The sequence below is a fragment of the Physeter macrocephalus genome, chromosome 18, assembly GCF_002837175.3.
Source record: "Physeter macrocephalus isolate SW-GA chromosome 18, ASM283717v5, whole genome shotgun sequence".
In the NCBI taxonomy this organism is placed as follows: Eukaryota; Metazoa; Chordata; class Mammalia; order Artiodactyla; family Physeteridae; genus Physeter; species Physeter macrocephalus.
The window spans coordinates 87,587,875-87,613,487 of record NC_041231.1 but is presented as its reverse complement, the minus strand read 5'-3'; the positions used below and the strand labels follow the sequence as shown (position 1 = coordinate 87,613,487).

At 41.4% G+C, this 25,613-nt stretch overlaps 3 protein-coding genes and 1 pseudogene across 3 annotated transcripts in view; 2 read left to right on the top strand and 2 right to left on the bottom strand.

Moving 5' to 3' along the window:
• Positions 1–2,947: 2,947 nt before the first annotated feature.
• Positions 2,948–25,613, bottom strand: part of LOC102994991 (uncharacterized) — a 31,021-nt gene continuing 8,355 nt past the window's right edge. The window contains 3 exon segments of the mRNA XM_007128578.3: positions 2,948–3,291; positions 15,919–16,270; positions 19,511–19,521. Of these exon segments, the coding sequence (XP_007128640.2) occupies positions 2,948–3,291; positions 15,919–16,270; positions 19,511–19,521 (707 nt within the window).
• LOC102993870 (histone H1.3) lies at positions 7,915–8,815 on the top strand. Its single transcript, XM_007128575.4, has one exon. It carries the CDS (start codon positions 7,969–7,971, stop codon positions 8,632–8,634), a length of 666 nt encoding a protein of 221 aa, XP_007128637.1. The 5' UTR covers positions 7,915–7,968; the 3' UTR covers positions 8,635–8,815.
• LOC102994152 (histone H2A type 1-like) lies at positions 8,834–13,383 on the bottom strand (annotated as a pseudogene).
• Positions 17,059–17,671, top strand: LOC102994440 (histone H2B type 1-L-like). Its single transcript, XM_007128576.3, has one exon. It carries the CDS (start codon positions 17,290–17,292, stop codon positions 17,668–17,670), a length of 381 nt encoding a protein of 126 aa, XP_007128638.1. The 5' UTR covers positions 17,059–17,289; the 3' UTR covers position 17,671.

The window sequence follows — 25,613 nt, the reverse complement described above, 5'->3', positions numbered from 1 at the left end:
TCTATCTTTTATTATTTTTGTCTAATTGTTTTTGTTTAATCTTCTGGTTCAACCAAGCTATAAATTACTGGAAGTTAGGACTAAGCTTTCTTCCTTCCTGGTGTCACTCATACATCAATGCATAGCCTGAATATTCAAGGAGGATACACTAACTTGGGGCAAAACACAATTACACCCTTATTGTGTAGCCTTTGAACCTAGCGTTGGCAGAGGCAATCTGCCACGGGCCCTGAGGGTTCTTACTGGGTGTGCCAAGAATGCCATTTATCAGGTTGAGGAACCTTAAAGAATGGGGTAGTGGCTGTCCCCAGACAAAGAGCAGATTTGCTTAGTACACTCAGTTCAATCCCCCAAGCTGTACCTGGCTGTGATGCAAACCCACTGTGTGTGCAGTATCCACCTGGGCCCCTCCAGGTCGCCCCTGTAGGACCTGGTGGACAAGGGGATCCAATGCAAAATTGCTGCTTGCTGTGCTGTGCTGTAATAAAGCTTCTTGTCTCTGACCTAGGAGTGTTGTGTCTACTCCCAGCAGCCATGAAAGACTTACAAGTTATCTTATTATCTTGTAAGTAGGGTAAGATCCCAGACTCTTCACAAACTCTGACACAAAGTGAAGGAGAATGAGAAGGAGAAGGGGAAGGGGAAGGAGAAGGAGAAAGGAGAAGGCAGTGAGGTGGAGAGGGAAGGGGAGGAGGAGGAGAAGGGGGTGGGGAGAGAGAGAGAGAGGGTGAGAGTGCAGCATTTTATTACAGGGAGATGCTCAGTAGCTGTCTGCCTCTCTTGGTGGCACTATCAGGCCTGGAATAAATGTTAGGCTGTCCAGCCTCAGAATCTCTCTCTCTCTCTCTCTCTCTCTCTCTCTTTTCCTACACGGCATGATGAAATTTGCAACTCACTCAGATTTCTGCAGTGGGAGGGAGTGATTGTAGATTGGGAATAATGCAGGTGGAGAGACCTGTCAGGCCACTATAGGGATTAGAAAGCTGTATAGGAGAAACAAAACTTTCCTCTACCCTTTTAGGGTCTCTAGCTAGGCCTGAGAATTAAGTTGACATAAGAAAGATTAACATGAGAAAAGCACACAAATTTTATTTAATCTTTTTACATGTACATGGGAGTCTTCACAGGAAAATGAAGACCCAAAAAGCAGTTAAGCCTAAGCGCTTATATACTAGGTTGAACAAAGAGTAGTAATTGTGAAATAGCAACTAAAATATATGGGGAGACTAAAGGAAGATAAGGATTATTTTAACAAGGTCTGTTTGTATAGATTCTCTCATCCTGGACTCCCCATTTCTGGTGAAAAGAATGTTCATTTCCTCCTGGTATAGGGATGGCACCTTTCACATGGGATAATTATCTGCTTTCGGAAAGAAAAGAGATCAGAGCCCCATTCTTGCATTAGCTGTTTTTCAAGCACCTTAGCTCAAAATAATCCTTATGCCAAAGTGGCATATTTTGGGGTGGCATATTCTGCTCCATTTCAGCTGATATTCAATTTCTGGGGTGCTAAGATGTCTCACCATTTATGGCACACTCTGGAAGAGACGGCTCAAGGAGGATCTATGAACTGATAATGGAGAACAAGAGTTTGTTAATTGAGTGGAACCACAGAACAGAGGAATAGGACCCAAAGAAGCAAACTGAGAAGGATCATAGAGAATAGGATCTGGGTTAGTAAGAAAGGTACCACAAAACACTGTGAGAAGATTGTGAAGGCAGGAATAATAAACAGGGTCAGATGTGCATGGTTTTGGCCATTCGAAGGTCACTGGTAACTATGCCAAGGACATATTTAGTGAGTGATTTGTGAAGAAGTCATATAATCATGAAAAGACATGAGGATAGTGACTCCAAATTACCCAAGGCTTGGAGATTTGATAAATGGGAAGGATCTAGCAATTGATAGAGGTATGGATTAAATTGAGAGACACTGAAACATATTTATATGTGGATGGGAAAGAGCCAGTAGAAAGAGGAATAAAACTTTAAGCTGGGATATCACTATGATTAGATCAGGATGACCAACCAATTGACTGTGCAAATGTTATTGATAGTGGAAGTGGGCTCCATTAATAACTATCTTAAGATAACAGGGACAGAATGAAACTGTCCCTGGGTATGTGTTCACCCACACACCAGGGTGTGTTTTCACTGACACAAACACAAAGCTTCTGGGAGTGAAAGATTTAGAACACAGGTGGCAGGATGAGCATGAGGCCCGAAGAGCATCTCTTCCGCCTGGTGGGAAAATGGAGAGGTAAGGATGCAGTCAGAGGTGGGGTGGCCAGATGAAAGAACGTCACATTATCAACGTTTTGGAAACAAAGCATTAAGATTGATGACCTCTTAGTCATGTTAAGAGTTCCAACGCGTCCTCAGGAGTACACTAGATAAGACAAAATTTTATTATGTCTCTTCCACCCGATTTGAGTTCACTAGCTATGGCTCCATCTATCCAGAGCTATCTGCAACGTTTTCTGTAGGAAAAAGGCTGCTTCAAGGCCCCAGGTGCCCTCTTCAGGACACTAGGTGCTGGGTCATTGGGACATTCTGGACGTTAATTTTAATGTTTTTGGAGTAAAATGAACTCAAACATGTTGAAACTAGAAAACTGATGCCACGTCAAATGCAAGTCACTTCTGTTGAGTAAAAACCCCAGCAGTTCCACTGCACAAGATTTTGTTTTTGGCATGTCTGGGAGCCGCCATCTTTAGATGATATCTAACCGGAAAAAAGACCAAAAGAACGCAACAGCCGGAGTCTACAAAGAGAAAGCGACTGCCTTACTTAAAATCGAAACCCAATATTAATACAAAACAAAAAATATTACCTTTGTTTTCCCTTTGTGTTAGCTAACAGCCCTTCATGTGACCAAGTGGGTGGCCCTGAGAAGGGCCTTTTTGTGAGTAAACAAGAGCTTCACAGTCGAAGACCGCAAGGAAACTTAGCCGCCGAAACCATACAGAGTGCGTCCCTGGCGTTTGAGTGCGTAAACCACGTCCATGGCGGTAACAGTCTTGCGCTTGGCGTGCTCGGTATAGGTGACAGCGTCGCGGATCACATTCTCCAAAAACACCTTCAGCACCCCGCGGGTCTCCTCGTAAATAAGACCAGAAATACGCTTCACACCACCACGCCGAGCGAGCCGGCGAATAGCAGGTTTGGTGATGCCCTGGATGTTATCACGGAGAACTTTACGATGACGCTTGGCGCCCCCCTTCCCCAAACCCTTTCCACCCTTGCCTCGACCAGACATGGCTAACAGTTATTCGTAGCTTCTTACAACGCCTAACATTGGGCTGCAGCCTCTTATATATCAGTTTTACGGACCTATTAGGAAACTGAAATGGCGGGGGCGGGAACGAGACCTCTGCCCCCGCCTCTTCCCTTCCTCACTGGCCGTCTGCTATTGCCTAGCAGGGAAGGGGGCGGAGAAATGCGACTCAGTATCTGTTTCCTGTTTCCTGGTTGGGGTCCAGAGTCGCTGGTTTTGTGGATTCCTTGTGGGTTTTCTCAATTAATATTGTACAAGTCTCCTCACCACTTTTATTATTTAACAAAAGGAGGCAGTACCGCCACATTTGTCTACAAAAGGGAGAGAAAGCAGAATAAAATTAATTTGAAAACATGAAGATACTTTAAAAAATGTAAGTATTCTTAAAAACTCTAGTATTACTTATTAAGTCTGGCTGATCCTGAACGTTTCCGTTTGGCAAAGCGTTTACATAACCATCGTTTTTCAGCATTACTGATAAAGAGGGAGGTCTAGGAAGGGGAGCCAACGTTAATTGAATTTCCGCTCTTTTCTCCCCAATTTATAAAGCACTATTTACATTGTGAGGATGAAGAATCCCAGGATTGAAGACCTAATCCTGTTCTAATAAGTGGTATTGTTGGGGGTAGAACTGAGGCCTTCTGATTCTGTGGTCTTATGTCCTTGCCACCTACCACCGAGCTATGTCATTAAAGCATTGAAGATACATCAGGATGAATAAGTTTGCAAATTAACAGAATTTTTTAAAAATAACAGAAGAGTGAAATACTGTCCAAGTAAAAAGGGTAACTGAAGTTTTACACACAGATAAGTATTGATATGTTTAATAGACAAATGCCAGCATTACTCACAGTCCGCAAATTCACATTGAGTGCCTTCTATGTAACTACAGAGGTGATTTAAAAAAAAAAAAAAAAAAGCCTTCTCTGCTGGTGCTTACCATATAGGTGGTCAGAGGATTATTAACTTCCTTGAGTCACAAACTTTTTTGAGATTTAGTTCAGGTGCAGTTACCTTTGGATTTAGACATTGTGGCCTCCCCTGCTATCCTTTTTGAGAAAGGCACTAAACACGAATCATTGATTCATTGCATTCATTCATTCAACAATTTAGGGTCTACTATACACCAAGAATGGTGTACAAATACCAGGTTTACAAAGACAATCACACATTCTTTTAAAGAACTCAAACTCTAGCTGAAGGAAGAGAAAGGTAAGCTCGGGGTGAGGGGCCATATAATCAGCCCACCATCCTCCTAGATTCATCCTGGTAGTGATGGGTGGATCAGCCATATCCCAGCAACATTAGCATCACCTGGGAGCTTGTTAGACATACAGAATTTCAGGACCAACCTCAAATCTACTGAACTGATATGACATTTATAAGATCCTCAATTGAGTGGTTTACTCATTCAAGTTGGAGAAGAATTGTTTTAGAGCTGTGCTTTCTTATATTAGCCACTAGCCACATATGCTCATTTAAATTTAAATTAATTAAAATTAAATAAAATTAAAAATTAATTTCTTCAGTCACTCTAACTACCTTTAAGTAAGTGCTCAATAACCACAGGCAAGTGTAGTTGTTCTCTGTTCTACTGTGCAGATACAGAACATTTCCATCTTTGCAATAGGTTGCATTGGGCTGTATTGTGATAGAGAACTTCTGGAGAACTTCTAGCCCAGACTGGGAAAGAGAGTGTGGTAGGTACCTGAGAATGAGGCTTGCTGCAGGAAATGAAGATTGGAGTATTTCTGAGGTATAATAGAAATTAGTCACCTTTTGCGTGTACCAGATATTACAGATACACAGAGGGACATGTAAAAAGGAAAGTGGAAGTTTGAGAGTAATAGTGTCCTTTTTAGGAAATAAAATGAATGATATTGATATATAGTTGTGCATGAAGGGGAGTTTCAAGTGGTAGTGTCCTCAGGTGAGACCATCTGTTAGGAAATTAAAATAGATGTGATTTCTCATTACCCTTCTGAACACATTACATTGTAAAACAATGCTCTGTTTGCTCTATAGACCTTATTTTTAATTTGGCCTTTTTGATATTTAGTCAACATAGTCACTGTTCTCTTTAAATGTTTGAAATTTTCTGAATTTTGGAACACTTAAGTAGAGCCCCTGTGGATTGCCCTGGTGAGCCCTACCTATCTCTTTCACAGTCATTTACTATGGTGTGTGGGGGCTTGACACCAAAATTGAGAGAACATGAAGTTGTGAGACATCCATCACTTGTTTAACTTTAGTTTTTCTTATTTATTTTTTACATCTATAAAGTAAAAATAGTTCAAGTCTTAGTCTAGCAGAAAATCCATGGTTTTAGAATATATACAGATTTAGGATTCAAAAGTAATACAGACAACTTTTTTGTGGGCTACCAAGTACTAGGTGAAATTTTTCAACTTTATAGTCCCATGGGGTGATCCAGCTTTCAAGAAACTTGTCCATGCTACAGTTAGAGCGTAAATACCTGGATCTCAAGAGATAACAGTACCTACACACAGCACAGCTCCATCCTCCTATACACATCTAGGGAAGAACTTTTCAGGTGAAATCAAGTCTCAATTATTGCCCTCCAGGAAGCAGAGATTACCTATAAACAATTAAGCAAATGACCCTGAGCCCCAATGTCTTCTCAGTTATTTGGAACCTAAATAGCCATGGGAACCAGTAACAGTTGCACAAGAAAGAAATGGCGGCATCTGCTGTAGAAAGAACTTTTCACCTATCTTAAATTGAGTACGTACAACTTAGGGAACAAGTCCAACAAGTATTCAACAACTGATATCATGACTACAATGATCACCAAAATAGTAAAGGTTTAAAAATCTGAATTTTAATTTTATCTTTAGGTCTAGATAGTATTAGGCTCTGGGCTGAAAAGGAAAAGGGTGTATACAATGTTTGTTACTATTGCTATTGACAGTGATGATACTGAGGATGACAAGTAGCCCCATCCTCCAGACAGATGTAAAATGTCTTCCCTGGGAAAGTTGGAATGTTCTAGATCCAATCCTATAAGCTTCCCTCTTTATACACTGTATTTGTAATTGATATATAACATGGTCTCAAGTCCCAGAGACTTAGTTACAGACAGTGCCAGCCAATAATGACTGTTTAAAAACAAGCCAAGTCATTTTTATGGAATTAGTTCAGTGCAGAGAGATGACATCTTTTAAGTTGATTATCCTGTCTTGGAGTTATATGAGAAAATTCTCAAGTCACTATTGAATGTAGGCCAGAATAAATAAATTTTTGGAAGTAGGGGTATTTATTTAAAAAAACACAACACCAAAATACTTTTATTTATTTTGACAAACATGACGTTTAATTTCAGTATCTGATTATTTGGTGGATATTAATTTTGTGCTTAATTATCCAGTATTTATCGAATTCCATTAGCTCTCTGTGTTACAAAGAGATGGAGTAGTAAATCAGTCATGTTTGCTATGAAATGTTTATTTAACTCCTTAGTGGACACATTCAGCCAATTAATTTAGGTCATGATAGCCTGGTTCATATTTTGTTAGTAAAAATCCCAAGGAAACTTATGAAGATTCAGAAAGTGAGTTTAATGAGAATTTTTTTTTTACTTTCTAGTCCTCTGTTTCCCTATTTGCAATGTTGAAAAAAGATAAATCAAATTTGTATTTTAAGTATCATTTTGAAGTATAGGAAATATGCACATAATTCTGTGCTAAATATTGGAGGAAAAAAATCTTATGTACAGAATATCATTAGGCAATATACAATTTTAACCCACGTGATCTTACGGAGTTCTTGAGCTCAGAGCTGGTAAAATGATGTACAATTGCCAATCTATTGCTTCATGATTCACTTTTCTTCTTTGTAGATGGTGTGATTGATCTCTAATGCCCATTCTAGGTCAGAAAAATCTATTATACTAATTTTTAGAGAAGGTTCGTGACTCTATTTGGAGCTGTTTATCTAGAAAATAAATGGAGCAGCCTCACACTCCATCTTTCCAAAAATGTTTAAATCACCGAAACACTGGGAGCAAACCCAGTTTACACACTGGTCACTCAAATACTTTTTTTTTTAAATCTATCCTGTTTAAAATAGTTATCCATCTTGTACGTAGAATTTTCTACCACAGTGCCAATTCCCAGTGCTTAGAGCAAACAAGTTGCAGGAGAGCTGTGCTATTGCTCCCGCGAAAAAACCGATTTTCCTTGTATATTTGAGTAAAAATGAGGTTATTTATATAAGGTTGGAAAGAAAACAATGTGTATGACAATGCCCTGGAAGAAAGATTTGCAAAGGAAGCAGAGAGAACTAGTAATTTTAAGGAAAATCTGAAAGTTGTCTCAATTTGACCGAAGTTTCCAAGAGAGTTGGGGGAATCAGGAAAGTTTCAGGGGGCCGGCTTTGAAACTAGGTACAGCAAATAAGGCAGGAATGAAGCCTGAAGAGTCTCGGATCCGTTTCCCCCAAATTCCTAATTATTTCGTGCCCAGACTTCTTATATTTTTCTTCTTTTTTAAGGGGCAAAAAACACAGCCACTCGGCAGAGCCGAGGAGCCCTTCGTAGCAGCGCGGCGCACCGAACAGGCAACCAATCATCACGCAGCGACTCTCTATATAAACCCCCAGCCGGCGGCTCCCGGGACACGCCGTTCTGATAGTTTAAGCTTTCTTTGTGTTTTTCCTGGCTAAACAGAAAAATGTCGGAGACTGCTCCAGTTGTTCCTGCTGTTCCCGCACCTACAGAGAAAACACCTGTTAAGAAGAAGACGAAGAAAACGGGCGCAGCTGCCGGAAAACGCAAGGCGTCCGGGCCCCCGGTGTCCGAGCTTATCACCAAGGCTGTCGCCGCCTCCAAGGAGCGCAGCGGCGTGTCCTTGGCCGCACTGAAGAAAGCGCTGGCCGTCGCTGGTTATGACGTGGAGAAGAACAACAGCCGCATCAAGTTGGGTCTTAAGAACTTGGTGAGCAAGGGCATCCTGGTGCAGACCAAGGGTACTGGCGCCTCGGGTTCCTTCAAACTCAACAGAAAGGCGGCCACCGGGGAAGCCAAGCCCAAGGCTAAGAAGGCGGGCGCGGCCAAGCCCAAGAAGGTTGCTGGGGCAGCTAAGAAGCCCAAGAAGGCCACGGGCGCAGCCACCCCCAAGAAGACCGCTAAGAAGACCCCCAAAAAAGCCAAGAAACCGGGGGTGGCTGCTGGGGCCAAGAAAGTGGCTAAGAGCCCGAAAAAGGCGAAGGCAGCCAAGCCGAAGAAGGCGGCTAAGAGTCCGGCCAAGGCCAAAGCCCCCAAAGCCAAGGCAGCCAAGCCTAAAGCTGCCAAACCCAAGGCTACAAAAGCTAAGAAGGCGGTCTCCAAGAAGAAGTAAATCGGTAATGGGTCGTCCTACTTTGAAAATCTCAAAGGCTCTTTTCAGAGCCACCCACTAATCTCAGATAAAAGAGCTTAGCCGGATATGTGCTTCCGTAGCTAACCAACGAGCCTTGTAGTAAGATAATTTTTTTTTAAACTTGCCGCCCTAATGTGATTGGCTATGCGTCAGGGTGCGCGCGCACCGCCACGTTCAGAATTCTCCGAATGTTAATGAGAGTTTAATGGCTCTCAAAAGAGCCTTTGCGGGAGATTCACTTGCCCTTGGCCCTGTGGTGGCTCTCGGGTCTTCTTAGGCAGCAGCACGGTCTGGATGTTGGGCAGGACGCCGCCCTGAGCGATGGTGACTTTGCCCAGCAGCTTGTTGAGCTCCTCGTCGTTGCGGATGGCCAGCTGCCGGTGATGCGACATGATGCGCGTCTTCTTGTCGCGGGCCCCGTTGCCCGCCAGCTCCAGGATGTCGGCCGTCAGGTACTCCAGCACCGCCGCCAGGTACACCGGCGCGCCGGCCCCGACCCGCTCGGCATAGTTAACCCTTGCGAAGCAGGCCGTGGACTCGGCCCACGGGGAACTGGAGCCTGCCCCACGAGGAGCGGGTCTTGGCCTTTGCTCGCGCTTTGCCGCCCACTTTTCCTCGTCCAGACATGTTAGGAAAGAAATAGTGCAGCTTGAGGAAGGGGTTATTATAGTCTCTGGATGTTTCTAAAATTTCCATTCCCATTGGTTTGCAGAGGCTATTGAGAGAGTTAGCCAATCAGAACGCACTTCTGGAGTTATTTGCATGGGCTCCAGGAGAAAATACTGCACCAATTAGAGGTTGAGATATTAAGACTTGTATTGATACATACTTTGAAGCAGTTGAAAAGCTTGGATTTTTCCGCTTGATGAATGTAGTCCTATTTGGGGGGAGTATTCATGCTATTGTTATTCTGCCTAAATCTGCATAATTGTTGCTACCACCCTGACACCAAGGGATAGAAAAAAGTAAGCTACTCCTGGTGGTTTATAATTTACCCTTTTCTTTGCCAGAGTTTTCCCCCCTCAGATGTTGACAAGACCCAGGGAGCTGGGTTGATGGTCTAATATCTTTTGGTGAATAGGCAACAAACAGGGAGGCAGAAACAAATAAAAGCCGTTGATAAAGGGAATGAGACTGCTTAGAGAGCTCCTGGAGCTGGAGTAACCAGGGCAAAATAAATGGCTCTAGGAAGATGGGTTCACCTGATATTACATCATTTCCCCTTCATCCCTGTTCGTGTTGTTGTTGTTATTTTAATTTCTGGGGAAGGCCACTCGATTTTACTGGCAAATCTGGACCAAAATCTGAGTTCTGCAGACATTAGGGGGGTGTAAACATGGAAGGGGAAAAATTACATCTTTATTTTACCAAACTCTAAATGCAGCTAAGCATTTCCTTCAAGTATATCTGTAGGCAGCTAATCACAATGGATTTTGCAGTGCCTCTGACTTTTTCAACAGTGGCCATCACAGATGTTTTTGGATCACTTTGAAGATATTGCAGATATCTTGAAATAAAATTTACATCATTCTGATTCCTTGAAACTAACATTTGTTATTCCACCTGTTGCTCCTTGTTATTTGATGTGACTAATGAAACACATTTTACGTAAAAGAAATAGATTTTGACAGCTGTATTTTAATGTGGCTAATTTTCTTATCCTGTATGCTTTAAGTATTTTAAAACATTGCATTGAGAAGATACTTGTTTACAGGTTTCTCCAGACTATCCATAGAGTCCACTATACAAAACAAGTCATGAGTCCTTGAGCAGATCTTCAGTGGCAGATACCTCATGGTTGAAAGACTTCATCTTATTTCTTTGTTTACAACATACCCAGCGGCCCCCACCCCCCGCCCCCAGCTACACATACACACACACACACACACACACACAAACACACACACACAACACTTACTGGTTAATAGTTTATTAAATTTTACAATTTAAACTTTCTTTAAGAAAAAAAAAGCAGATAGCCTGTGATTACCTTTCTAGCTTTTCTAAGCAGGAGTTCATCTTTTCCCCATCACAACTGTATTCCATACTTTCTTCTTTCTAGAAAGGGCCAAAAAAACCTCTTAGAAGACTGGTTTGGTTGAGAAGGCGATTTGGATAAATGGGAAGATGTGAAATGGTTACTCAGAAGAATCCTTCTGAAAATAAGAGATTGCATCAAGGGGGAAAGATAAGGGGGAAGAGACCTGTGAGGTCTTTAATACCCAGAATGAGAGAGTTTGGCTTTTGATTATGAGTGATGAGGAGTCAGTATTATGTGGGAATGTGACATTCAACAAGAGTGGTTACTATATAGTATCTCTGTAGTTTGTTACATTTTACAAACTACTTCTATGCCTGCCTCACTAAAGCATTTGCAGTAGGTATAGCTAAGCTGCTTGATTATTATTAGACTGCACCGCGTGGCTTGTGGGATCTTAGTTCCCCAACCAGAGATTGAACCCAGTCCATGGCAGTGAAAGTCCTAACCACTGGACTACCAGGGAATTCCCTAAGCTACTTGTTGTAAAGTTAAGAAAATTGTGGCTTAGAAAGATGAAATGACCAGAATCACCTTGTCAATAGATGATGGACCTGGGTCTCAAACACAAGTTTCTTTATTCCTAGTGTCATTTTCTGAGCACTGCTCCCCATCTATTATGTCAACTGGAAAAGGAGTAGAGTTCTCTATTTCCTTTTCAGGCTCATCCAGAAAAAAATAACATTCATGTATTTCTATTTTAGGCCCTCTATGAGCTATCCAATTCCCAATCCCTTTGGAATGCACCGGAAGGGATTAAACACAATTCAATCAATGCTCTTCTAGTTTTACACTGGTTTATGTAAATTAATATTCATATTCCTTTCCTTGGGACAGTTTCTAATTTACAAGGAAATCAGACCTTGTTTAACTCTTACTCCATCTCCCAAAATTTTTGTTGCAGTTAAAGCAGGTTAAAATGAACATCTTAGGATGGTCTTGATATTCTGCAGCAGGATGATGAGGGATCAGGAAGTTCATTCCTAGTCCCTGTATTTCATCAGTAAACCACAATCCTAGGAGGGTCTCCTGAAACACTCATCCTTGGATTTCTGATGTTCTTTTGCTGAACAAAGGTGGTCTGTCAATCGCAGTGACAAAAACCCAGGTTTAGAAAAACTCAACAGATCTACACTTAAAGATGGCAAATATCAAGCAGGAGCCTGTGTGAGTAGTTGTCTCCGAAACATACCAAAAAAAAATTTAAAAAAAGGACGTCTTAGCATAGAAGGTGTGAAGGGCATGTTCATATTTTCTTAGCTGCAGGAGGGTACTTATGCATATGGCATAGGTCTAAGCCAAAAGTAATTTTGGGGGCCAGGCTGAAGTCATTACTTTCTCCCTTCTACTCAGTAATTGCCTGACTCCTTTTAACTGGGGGAGGCAGATGGAATTCATGTCACTGTGTGGAGGCCTTGATTACTCATGTCACTCAGTCACTAAATCAGGTAGATGTTTAAATAAGTTTCAGTAACTGACAGTTTCTGCCCTCTCACATTCTCTCCTTATCCTCTCATACCTGGATGATTCCATTGTTTCTTAACCAGTATCCTAACCAGTTTCTTCCTAACTGGTTCTTCCTAACCAGTTTCTCCAGCCCCTAATTCCTAAATTCTGGTCATTCTGTCTTATAAAAATTGTCACTCTTGCCTTAGGTTCGAGTGAGAACTTTATAGCCTTTTTTCATATGATACTTTCTGCTCACACTAACCAGCACTAATAACTCAAATTTACCTTTCTATTCCTTTTTGTTGTTGTTTGTTTTTTGGACAACTTTACTCATCTGCTATTCCTTCTCTCCTACCTGGGAGAATCTTTCCAATTTCATCTCAAGTTCCAACTCCATGAATAAATTCCCCTAATTAGAAAAATCTAGTTTCTCTGATAATGTGCTTTGATGACATTAATAATTGGGTACCATTATTATCAATGGAAAACTTATAATGCATCTATTCTTTTCTCTCATTAAACTAAACCCTAGGTCATTAGTCTTCTTTATCTTGTTTTCCGACTACTCTAGGTGTGTTTTAATTGACTGAGCTTTAAAATCCTGTCAAATGGGTGGGATTACCCCCATAATAATCAGATTCAGTGATTTTCTGTTTTTCTGTGGAAAGCTAAGGGTAATGAATCTCTCTGCCCCTTCTATGACCCTCCTCATGGCTTGATTTAGGCACTAGCTCCCTTACTTTCTGAGGTATGCCATCCAAGGTGTTGGGGCTACTGAAAAAAAAAAAAAACAAAAAAAACCTTTGCAGTATAAAAGTCTTCAGATGTAAAATATCAATATTTACCTGTGTACATATGGGGTAGGCAGGATGTGTAAAAAGAATGAAGTGGCATTTCTGAATTATCTTGATTTTTAGCTATCACTTCTATAAAATAAAGCTACTGGTCATTCAGAGATTATATACTTGTTTGTTTTTAAATTACATGTACTTATAGGCAACCCGGTAAGCCTGAAATGGTTATACAACTTAATTTTCCAACAGGTACAAACAAAATGTGACATGATTTAGATTTGTGATATTTCCCCAAGAAAATCAAAATTCGTTAAAAAGATCTCATGTTAAGCACTACCATTTCAATGTATGCCTTTAAAATTTTTTTAAAAAGTGTGTGTGTGTGTGTGTGTGTGTGTGTGTTTGTGTCTTAACAATCAAGATCATTGTTTGGATGATGGATAGAAAGGCTAAAAATTGTCCAAGTTAATGTTATATTTTTATTGCTGTGCATCAATTATATTTCTGTGCAATTGGCTGTAATAATTGTAGTATAATAGAACACAGTTTTATATATCCTGTACATTTTCAAAATACACCCATTTCCTTTAACATATTGTGAAAATATTAAGATAAACATATCAGTCTTCCTATGACAGCTCTTCCAAGAAATAAAGCCTCAGGGGTAACTGATGAGGATCATACTGATGCTATTGTTTAATATAGCAATGCCAAAGGGGAAAAGTTTTGGCTTTATCCTTTTTAACTGAAACTTTCTTAGTTTCAGTTTCCTCATCTGTAAAGAACTAATAGAATGATAATTATGTATATTAGTAGAGAACTATTGAATTTACCTTATATTTTGGAGACTTCATAAACTAATACATGACTTCTGGCCGACTCAGTAATGCAACCACTCCATTAATGTTGATTATTTCTACATGGTAAAAGTATATAGTATTAAAGTTACATGAACTCTATCAATCTTTTACTTCTGTAATCAGGAATAAACTGAACGGTAATTCCTGTTTGTTCAATAATTTTTATTTTAAATTCCAATTTGATTAAATAATTTCCAGAGGGTTTGTTTTAGGCAAAGGACTGTTCTAGATGTTCTGATGGATTTAATAATACAACTAGGTGTTTTCTGTGCCCCCTTGGTCCTCATATCTTGACATTCACCATCTGGTGAGACAGAAACAGACATTAAAAAACTTACTGTGCTGGAATCTCAAAGAAAGTACAGGATATGGGAAAGTACGTTCTAATATGGAATGCCTTTATGTAGCGTTACAAATATCTAACACTCCATTATTGGAATTTTGAATAGCTAAACTTTTTTCCTTATGTGGGTCCAGGCTCCCCAGTTCTCAGCACCCGAGTCTCAATGCCTGACAGACTTCCAAGAACAAAGATTTCTTTTATAAAACCTCTAGGACTTACAATGGCTAACTTGGCCTGTGTATTTATTTACAGCTTAGTTTCTGTTAAATTTACGACCTGACCTCTTTCCTTAGTGATCCTCAAGGGGAAACAGCCCATTAAAAAATAATAAATTAATAGAAGGCTCTCAATTTTGTAGTTAAGGATGCCTCCTCACCCATCTTGAACCTGAAATTTGCTGGTGTTTGAATAGACATAAAATCCTTCCAAACGGTCTACAGTAACCCACTTAGTAACAACCTTTCTACATTTCCCAATAACAGACTGTATAGTTTCAGAAAAAAATTCCTTACTTTTTTCCCTTCAGCTACCAGTTTAGAAATAGTGAAGAATTTGTTACTTCCACAAGAAGGGAATGTTGTTTCAATACAGAATAGTATAACACTGCTGTTTTGTAGGGATGAGAAGAAAGCGAAGACAATATTTTCTGCAATAGAGAACTCTCAAGCTTACAGCTGATTTTCATGTTTTACTGACAAATATGAGGTACTTTCATAAGATTTGATTTAGAGATTAAGAGGGAGTTTAGGAAAACAGAAAAAGACCCCTTTAATGGCGTCTGCTGAAAGGCTCATGATTCCTGCCTGCTGCATGAGTTCAATTTTTTCCTACCCAGAGACCCACCCAGCTGCCCCTGTTGGTTGCTTTGGCCCTTTGTAGAGAAGACCTGGTGGGTAAAGACCGCCACCAAGTTCTCAGGAGCTGTCAAGGTCTTCCCTTTGGTGCTAAAGCTAATAACCTAAGCCTTGGCTCCGTTTTAGGGGTGGTCGTGGTATATCCGTGGCCATTCTCAACAGGGTCCGTGTGGTTGCTAGCGAGCTGAGCCTCACAATTCTGGTCAGCAAGGGCACCCTGGTGTAGACCAAGCGTTTAGCCACCCCTAAATGTACCAAACCTACACAAAATACGCCAAACGGAGGTGTGCAAGTAAAGTCGTGGAGGCAGTTCCTACACTGAAAACTTAAAAATAACAGGCTTTTTAGGACTTCCCTGGTGGTGCAGTGGTTAAGACCGCCTGCCAATACAGGGGACACGGGCTTGAGCCCTGGTCCAGGAAGATCCCACATGCCACGGAGCAACTAAGCCTGTGTGCCAGAACTGCTGAGCCCACGCACTGCAACTACTGAGTCCACGTCCTGTAACTACTGAACCCCTCGCGCCTAGAGCCCGTGCTCTGCAAGAGAAGCCACTGCAATGAGAAGCCCGCGCACCACAACGAAGAGTAGCCCCCGCTCGCCGCAACTAGAGAAAGCCCATATGCGGCACTGAAGACCCAACGCAACCAAAAAAAAAAAAACACAAAAAGCACCATAGGCTTTTAAAAGAGCTTAATTCCGAAACTCTCTCCACAAAGGTCACTAGGGACAGCGCGAAACTTATGCTCTTAATGGCCAAGTACTACGGCACCTTTTATAGATCAAGTGATTGGCTCTGAAAAGAGCCTTTGGGTTTTAGTTATCACTCGATTAAAAAAGCCAATTTACGCCCTCTCCCCGCGGATGCGGCGAGCAAGCTGGATGTCCTTGGGCATGATGGTGACGCGCTTGGCGTGGATGGCACACAGGTTGGTGTCCTCGAAGAGCCCCACCAAATAGGCCTCGCATGCCTCCTGCAGCGCCATCACGGCCGAACTCTGGAAGCGAAGATCGGTCTTGAAGTCCTGCGCGATCTCGCGCACCAACCGCTGGAACGGCAGCTTGCGGATCAGCAGCTCCGTGGACTTCTGGTAGCGGCGGATCTCGCGCAGGGCCACCGTGCCGGGCCGGTAGCGGTGCGGCTTCTTCACGCCGCCCGTGGCAGGCGCGCTCTTGCGGGCCGCTTTGGTGGCGAGCTGCTTGCGCGGCGCCTTGCCGCCGGTGGACTTGCGAGCGGTCTGCTTAGTGCGAGCCATGATGAGAGATTGCAAACACTGCTACAACTACAAGTCGTGTTGTTCTTGCTCTTATTTATAAAGGCGAAGTCCTCCTGATTGGTCCGAATCTTCAAATTCCGCGCCGTGAATTAAGTAACTGGATAGGCCTTGTGATTGGATACCAGGTCTCACTTTAGAAAACCTAGATCTATATTGCAGTATGCTCTATATTTTCTCGCTTAAAGTCCTCCGCCATTTATTCACCCTGTATGTTACATGTTTTATATATACCTTAATTGGTTTTGTTTTAATCCCCTTGTTCGGGATTAAGTTTGGGAAGAGACGAAAATGAACGTTCCAGAGTTCTGAGCCCTTTCAAAAACTCCGGTTTTGAATGTAATTGATCGAGTCCAGTTTCGTCACTTATCAAAGGTTCTGATTTTGAACAAACGTTTTATTTTAGCAATGCAAGCACCATTTTACATAATTCCCAGCCCTCCAACAACGCTGGCATCACTTCCAGACACTGTTCCTAGGAAACATGAAAATACTACCGCCGTGGAAATGTGACGATCCTTAATTCTTCGTAAAGCTAAAGGGTTGCCGACTTTGATCAAGCCGAATTGGGAATGCCAATGGCATAATTTTGAAAACACTTTTATATTTAGCTAATTTCAATGTTCTCTTTTCTAGAATTACTAACCCGGTAAATGAATTTTGGCAGAAAACTAGTCATAAATTTGTATCGGGCGTTTGTCTCTTTAGGTCCGGATCTAGAGGGAAACAAGGCTCACAAATAGATACTTACGGACAAGACATTAATTTTTTGCACTATTTTGAAAACGAAAGTTATTTTTTCTGATGGGTGGGGGGGCGATATCTAGTGTTAGTTCCACTTAAACAGCCAATCAAAAAGCAGATTTGAAATCACCTTATTTGCATGAGAGGTTTCTACTGGCTGATTTGACCCAATCAGGAATTGAGATAGATTAAGCACCTATTTGCATAGAAGCCCTACAAAAATAGGCCAACATTGTAACAGATGTTGTCAGTTTTCGTCTGTTTAATAACTTTACACCATGCCTGAGCTGGCGAAATCTGCTCCTGCATCCAAGAAGGGATCTAAGAAGGCGGTGACCAAGGCGCAGAAGAAGGATGGCAAGAAGCGCAAGCGCAGCCGCAAGGAGAGCTACTCCGTATACGTGTACAAGGTGCTGAAGCAGGTCCACCCGGACACTGGCATCTCGTCCAAGGCCATGGGCATCATGAATTCGTTCGTCAATGACATCTTTGAACGCATCGCGGGCGAGGCGTCGCGCCTGGCGCATTACAACAAACGCTCGACCATCACGTCGAGGGAGATCCAGACGGCCGTACGCCTGCTGCTCCCCGGGGAGCTGGCCAAGCACGCCGTGTCCGAGGGTACCAAGGCTGTCACCAAGTACACCAGCTCCAAGTAAATGTTACCAGGCGCTGTTAAACCCAAAGGCTCTTTTCAGAGCCACTCACACTTTCAAAAGGGGCTCTAATGCTGCATACTATTCGTTTCTAGAGAGAAGTAAGGCCAGATTTGAAAATTGACTAATTAGGCATCTTTACCATTCTAATTTCTTCAGAAATAGAGCTCTTTTTACTGAGCAGAAATAATTTTAGCAAGCACAGAGCAGGGAAACGGTTTTATGTTAAGAACTGAGAAGTCAGTTTTAGTTGCTGAGCTATTAAGAATTTTAGCAGTCGGACCATCAAATATTGTGAAATCTATTCAACGTAATAGAGAAAAGGAAGGGGTAAGAAACCTCAAGTAGCCTGGAAATAAAACCTTGAGTTTTGGATACAGTCCTTGGCTGGCAGCCCAGTGAGTCGGTTAGTCAGTCTTTCCTTAAAGCTGATTGGAATTAACAACAATACAATTTCAGCTACAGATTTGCAAAATACCCTGACTCTAAGGATCATACACGACAGGCTACCTGCAATGTGGATCAGAGCTCTTTAGTTGCTATCCTCATTTTTGATAAGTCCACTCTCATGGCCATTTCTCTGCTGGATTGGGGAGGGGTGGGCAGTTGCAGAGTATTGTGAGATCATAGATCTGAGTGTGCCAAGATTCTTCTCTAAATGAACTCTTGAGTGGAAAAACGAGGACTCTTGAGTTTATTCATTCATTCATTGAGAGCCTATTAAGTTTCAAAAAGTGACAGGTACTAGGGACAGAGCAATGAGCAGGATAGAAACAATCTCTCTGCTCACAGGGCTCATAGTCTAAAATGAATATTTAGACAGTACCCAAACGAACAGAAGGGAAGTATCAGTCTAAATGTCACTTTAGCATTGCCAAAAGCTGAATTGACTTAACCTTAAATTTTTAATTTCCCTGGAGGCAATTCTGGAAGGGAGGTGGAGTAAGAGAGATGGCAAGGGAAGAAGAGACAGTAAAAGAGAGAAAGGAATCACAAAAATGTTCAGAGTTCAAGTTTGTATTTATGGACTATGGTTAACAACAGATGTTATATATTTACATTTTCAGGTTACCATGTTTTATCATTGGTCCACAAGAATTTTGTACTGGTCCTAGTGCTGTGACTTACTGAAATGTAGGATCTTACTGAAATGTAGAAAGGAATACTATACTAACAAATCTTGTCCATTATTCCTCTTAAAGATTCTCCTTAATAAGATTTCTTCTTTTTTAAATGTGCACCTGTATGACTTAGTATTAGACACCCCTAGAAGTGACAGACAGCCTAAAATAGTCAGTGGTTAAGCAAAATTAAAGTCTTTTTCTCTCTGTGTAGCTCAGGCCTGGAATGGGCGCTCCACTCTCCTTAGGGGACTCATCCCTTTCTATGTATAAGGTATGTTCGCTCTATTATTTGAGAATATTCTCAAATATATTCTACTATTCAATTCTACTATGGAGAGCCTACCAAGAACAAACTGGATGGATGAAATTCATAAATATTAAGTAGGTAATTCATAAATAGGAAACATATAAGAAATGTTGGATAGGTAAGCAAGGCATTTATGAGATACAAAATTCAGAAGCTGTATTTAATGTAAATCATTAAGTTAGTACCTCGTGAGATGTTAGACATAGAGGAAGTAGAGCTTGTGTGTGCTACATGGAGATATAAAGTGATGAAAGAACCAAGAAGTGCCAAATATTTGTAAGACACTAAGTATTTATGAGGTACCCAATATTTGAGTTCTTAAACTGACCACCCATTGGTGACTCCAATTTTGTTACCATTTGCCCTCTACAGACAACATGCACATAAAAGACATGTTTGCTTGGTATGTCACTGGTGACCTCCCTAGATGGGAGGCTGTATACTCAGCCCTGCATCTCTCCAACACAGCAAGCATGTGTTGGCTCCAAATCACTTCCATCTGCTGGACCCCTTTGCTCAAAGTCCAACCTAGTTCTCAGCAGAGAAGAAATTCAAAGGAAAGCAGGGAGTGAGAGGAGAGAGAGGGAGAGGGAAGGGTCAGAGAGAGATAGGAGAGAGGGAGGGGGAGGAGAAGGGGGAGAAGAGGAGGAAAGGGAGGTTTCACATGAAAAGTGAAACCAAGGATTCAACTGATCTTTCGCAACCTATCTGAAATGTGTCCATTTGTCCAGTATCTTTTCCCTTGTTTCTTGCTATATATTTAAAATTGATTCAATACAATTAATCAGGGAACTTAAATTGGTCTGTGAGACTTTATGTTCTATGACCTTGGAAATGGCCAGCCTGGTAGTGTATTTGGAGGCTACCACTGCATTAAGGTAATTTCTCACATGTCATTCTACTTGTCATTCTTAATAAGATATGGTCCCTGTTACCTAGGACATATAACATTGTCCTATAGAGCAAATAATAATGTATACAAATATAGAACAGTAATGAAATATGCTTAAAATTGAAGGGCTTTGAGGTTCACTACCTGGGCTGAAATTTGTTGTCACCATTTACTAGCCAGGTGACCTTGGGCATTATGCAGAATCATTCAGCATGCTTCTCCATCTGTAGAGATAATAAAGTAACTCTTATAGGTGACTTGCTCAAGCATATTTAGTGTTGGGACTACCCCAGAACACTGTTGTTTCAATGCTCTGTCTACCACTGTCAGGAAAGAACAGAGGACTTGTGCATAGTGATTTTAGAAGATACACAGGTTTTCTGGAAAGAGAATTAGAGCAAGTGTGGATATCTGAGGTGACAGATACATGATACTAACTTCAGGGCCCCAGTTCTGCACAGATAAACTCTATAAACCTTCAGATGTAGAGGCACACTGGCTGTTAACCTCTTCTTCCTGAGCCCTCAGAGACCTTGTTTCCCAGCTTCCCTTGTAGTTGGGTGTGGCCTTCTTAGCCCACATAGCTGAGTTCCTAACAATGGAATGTAAATAAAAGTAAAGTTTGACATTTTCAGGTCTGGGGCATAATAAGCTCCCAGGAAGACTTTCCAAGCTCTTTCCCCTCCCAAGACAAAAGTGTTTTAGAAACAAAACAGGCCCAAAATAGAGCTATGTCATCAGACCAAGGCTTAATTACAGTTTTGGCTTCCCCAGAAATGAAATCTTAAACTAGTCAATCAGGAATTGCCTGATCAGCACAAGTTAGGTAATCAGACGGGACAGACCCCTGCCAACCCCTAAAGGAAAGCAACCTTGCAATAAGCTACCCACTTTTTTTCCTAGTGTAACTTCCCTGTTCCTGCTCCCTTCTGCCTAGAAAAATCTTTTATTTTGTACAGCTCCTCACAGCTCTTTTCTATCTGCTAGACTGGATGCTGCCTGATTCATGAATCACTGAATAAAGCCAATAAGATCTTTAAAATTTACTCCATTGAATTTTATTTTTTAACATGTGAAAGCAATGTGTTTAGGATGATTGAGACACAAAGATAAAAGGGCACCTGGGCTCCAGAACCAACTGCTTGGAAGAAAGAGCTACCTGCTGATCTAGAACACCCTTTTTGGACCTCATAAAAGCAGAGAATAAACTTGCAATAAGCCATAAGGTTGTCAATTGAAAAAATAATAATAATAATAACCTAAAAGTTGAGAATTATGTTATATCCAGCAGGTATATGGAGGACTTAAGCCCAAGAGACAGCCTCTCAGATAGCTCTGAGGGACTGGTCCTGAAGAGGTAAAGGAGGAGCCAGGATATGTAGGAGTTTTTGAACAAAACCAAAACAAACAAACAAAAAAACAACACAAAAAAACAGGTAGTTGGAACGTCAGAAGATTACTGTTAAAGAAAACAGCCCTCTCAAGTTAGTGAAGTTAGCCCTTTTCTATATCTGGGAAGATGCAAGAGTCTGGGCTCATTGAAATCATTCCTTTGATATATATGTAGCTTAACTATCTAGGGCCAGTATCCTGTTTTTCTCCATCCTGAATCCCCTCAGCGTGCACAGGCGGGGGCGGTTGCAGGGGCTGATGGCTTTGATGGCCGCCACATCCTTAGTTTACTGATATGGTAGGTGACATTCTTCGTCCACAAGGTTTGGGGGTTTATCTTAATATACCCTCCACCAAGGCAGGTTCCCAATCTCTATTTTCTAAAAGGAAGTTCTGTTACTTGTTGCTGGATCTCAAACCTTGTAGAACCAGATGGCTAGCTACATTCTTTAGTTGGCAAAGGCTGGAGGACATGTTCTTCCTCCCCGACAGTTTCATAGTTATCTGGCAAAACCTGAAGGACACCAGTTTTCCATTCTTTCCTTGAACACTACTTATTAAAAATGAAAGTAATTAATAGTTTACACACCATAATGAAAATCCCTGCATCTGGACTGCAGTCTCTCCCAATAGGAAGGGTCCAGAAGAGATGTGATCTCTTAGATCTGTGCCAAGACACAGCTATAGCTCAAGACCTGCAGTTGAGAACATGTAACACCTTTATCATAAATAAGTAAATTTATTTTAATTTTGTTTTATTTTTAAAATCATGGGTTTGGCCATCAGATCATCACCATTTTGAAGGTTTTGATATAGAGTTCTATTAGCCATGAGCCAACAGATGAACAGTTTTATTTCTATTTGGAGACCTATCCATAATTATCCAATGTAATCTCAGAAAATTTACTTGTTACAGTGTACAAAGCCTTTTTAGAAATATTACCTTTGGATTCTCTTTTTTCTGAAAAGTAAAACGATGATGGTGATTATTTGGAACCTCAAAATATCTTACTTTTTATTTAAAATAAATTATCAAATAATTAATAGCCTTTCCTTAATGACTGGTATCCTTGAATCAGGCTGGCAGTCCTCCCTGGGATTAGTACTCATCTCTTCCTGCCCCGGCCTCAGTTTACCATCTGAATTGGGTGTGCTCAGGAAACTAGAACAATACTTTTGGGGAAAAGAAAAAAATGTGTAAAATCACTGCTGGGCTTGAGACTTGAAACTCCAGTTTGAGAAAACAGAAGAGGAACCTGGTTCTATCTAGTTGGTTATCAGACCTGCGACCATCATTCCAAGTGATGCTCCCAACATATGACCTTCGCAATCACGGTTTCTTCTCTGTGGAATGATCTTCTTACAGATGTATGAAGACCCCTCTCCCTTCCAAGCTTCATGACTCTGGCTTTCATATCTCATCTCAGTTGTGAAGTTTTCCCCACCCACTTTATTTAAAATGACAACTATCCACCACCCATCTCCCACTCTGTGGCAGTCCTTAATCCCCTTGGTCTGTTTTCTTTTTTTTTTTTTTTTTATAAATTTATTTATTTTTGGTTGCGTTGGGTCTTTGTTGCTGTGCGCAGGCTTTCTCTAGTTGAGGCGAGCGGGGGCTACTCTTCGATGTGGTGTACAGGTTTCTCCTTGCGGGGGCTTCCCTTGTTGCAGGGCACGGGCTCTAGGCACACGGGCTTCAGTAGTTGTGGCACACGGGCTACAGTAGTTGTGGGTCGTGGGCTCTAGAGTGCAGGCTCAGCAGTTGTGGCACACGGGCTTAGTTGCTCCACGGCATGTGGGATCTTCCTGGACCAGGGCTCGGACCCAGGTCCCCTGCATTGGCAGGCAGTTTCTTAACCACTGCACCACCAGGGAAACCCTCTTTGTGTTTTCTTAATCCTCTTTACCTACCAAAAGACTGTTTATCTTTGTTTATTTTCTGTCTCCCACAAGAATCGTAGGTGAGCTCCGCACAGTAGCATCTTTGCCATGTTACGCATTGCTCTTTCCAGCACCTAGAACACTGTTGAGCACATAGTAAGCACTCAAAAAGTTTTTGATGAATGGATGGATGTATGAAGTAAAATGGACATATGCACATAACACAAAATGTCCATCCATTCTCTAGTGCTGGAGATAAAGTCCATGACACTTTTATCCAAATGAACCCCTGTGAGAGGTAGTTCCCCTCACTATGCTTCCATTTCTTCATCATCATATTTGAGCTGATAATGGCCCCCCAACCCACAGAGTTATTGTGAGGATTAAATTAAATAATCCATATAGGCACTAAATTACAGACTTTGAATTGATAAAATCACGAATCTCTTACCACCTGGACAGTTCCCAAGGACGGTATTGTTAACATCTCTACTTGGCAAATGACATAATAAAGACCAAGAGTGCTACATGGACCTTGCAACACAGGGGGCTTGCATTCAGCCAGAAGGTCACCACTGACTGACCCAGTGATATAAAGCTGGATAGCTCACCACTGTTCCTGATACAAAAACCCCTTGCCTAGTTCCTGAAGACATTTGATTTTCAATTCAAATAAATTGTTTGTTACCTGAGGGTAAACAATTTGCCTGTGTCCATAAAACTAGTAAACTGAAGTACTATGCTATGAGTCACCTTTAACCCCAAATGTTTATATTTTATAAATGATTTTCTCCCTAACTATAAATCCTCCAGGTCAGCTTCTATTTTCAAGGTTTGAATAGCACAAAATAAAGAAAAATGGGCCTTGATTTTTGTGCTGGAGCACAACTGAGACCACCTGAAAATAAAGCAGAACCTGATTAAATGAGAGAGAGGGACACAAAAACTCCTATGTGCAACTCCTCTCAAGACCTTCCATCTCACTCAGAGCAAAAGCCGAATTCCTTACCGTGACTTACAAGCCCCTGCATGATCTGGCTTCCTTTCATTTCTCTGCCATTACTTCCTCCTACAGAGCCCAGCCCACTCCACTCCACATAGCCACCCTGGCATCTCAACATTCCTCCTCCTCTCCCTCTTTTTTTTTTAGAATTTATTGATTGATTGATTTTTGGCTGCGTTGGGTCTTTGTTGCTGCATGCATGCGGGCTTTCTCTAGTTGGTGGCGAGCAGGGGCTACTCTTTTTGTTGCCGTGCGTGGGCTTCTCATTGCGGTGGGCTTTTGTTGCGGAGCACGGGCTCTAGGTGTGTGGGCTTCAGTAGTTGTGACACGCGGGTTCAGTAGTTGCAGCACGCGGGCTCAAGAGCGCAGGCTCAGTAGTAGTGGCACACGGGTTTAGTTGCTCTGCGGCATGTGGGATTTTCCCGGACCAGGGCTCGAACCCGCGTTCCCTGCATTGGCAAGAGGATTCTTAACCACTGCGGCACTCACCAGGGAAGTCTCCCACTTTCTCTTTCCACAACTTCTTCCTCACAACTCTTTGCTGAAATAACTACCTCCTTACTGCCGTCTTCATTGGTCACCTTATGTAAATTTCAACTCCCCATGACAATCCTTATTCTTGCTTTATTGTTCTTCTCGCCATCTAACATATTACATATGATACTTATTTATCTGATTTATTGCCTATCCCAGGGTCAAATGTAAATTCCATGAGAGCAAAGAATCTTGTCTTTTTTGTTCTCCAAGTATATTCCCAGTGCACAGAACAGCATCTGGCATATTGTAAACTCAACAAATGTATGTGGAATAAATTTTAAAAGTCATCAATGTTAAATGTTGTTTGTTGGGGGAGTAATCATGGCATCACAATTAGGTTTTAAAATAGATGTATATAAAAATGTTGAGAGAGGAAATGATATGATTTGCTTGACAATAATCAAGGTAGAAGAGGTATAGATAAATTTGGCCAGTGTTGATGTTGAGGCTGGATGAGGAGTACCTAGGGTCTGTTAAACTATTATCTCTACTTCCATATATTCTCAAATGTTGTGTAATAAAAAAAATTTTTTTTAAGTTTTAAAAAATGAAACAATATCCAGGTTGGGGGGTGGGGGGGGAGATAAATTCCTAAATAATTTTTTTTTTTTTAAAGGCTATGGAGAAAGGCCACCTGAAAGACCAAACAAGACCTTGTGCTAATCTGTACAGGAAAGCGCAATGTGAAGACAGAGAGGTATCCACTCTCCAGGATGTTCCTCCTTGTAGCATCCCTGAAAACCTAGTAATGTCAACCACTGAAAGCAGCTACATTTCTCAATATAGACTCACATTAGCCCTGTCCTCAGA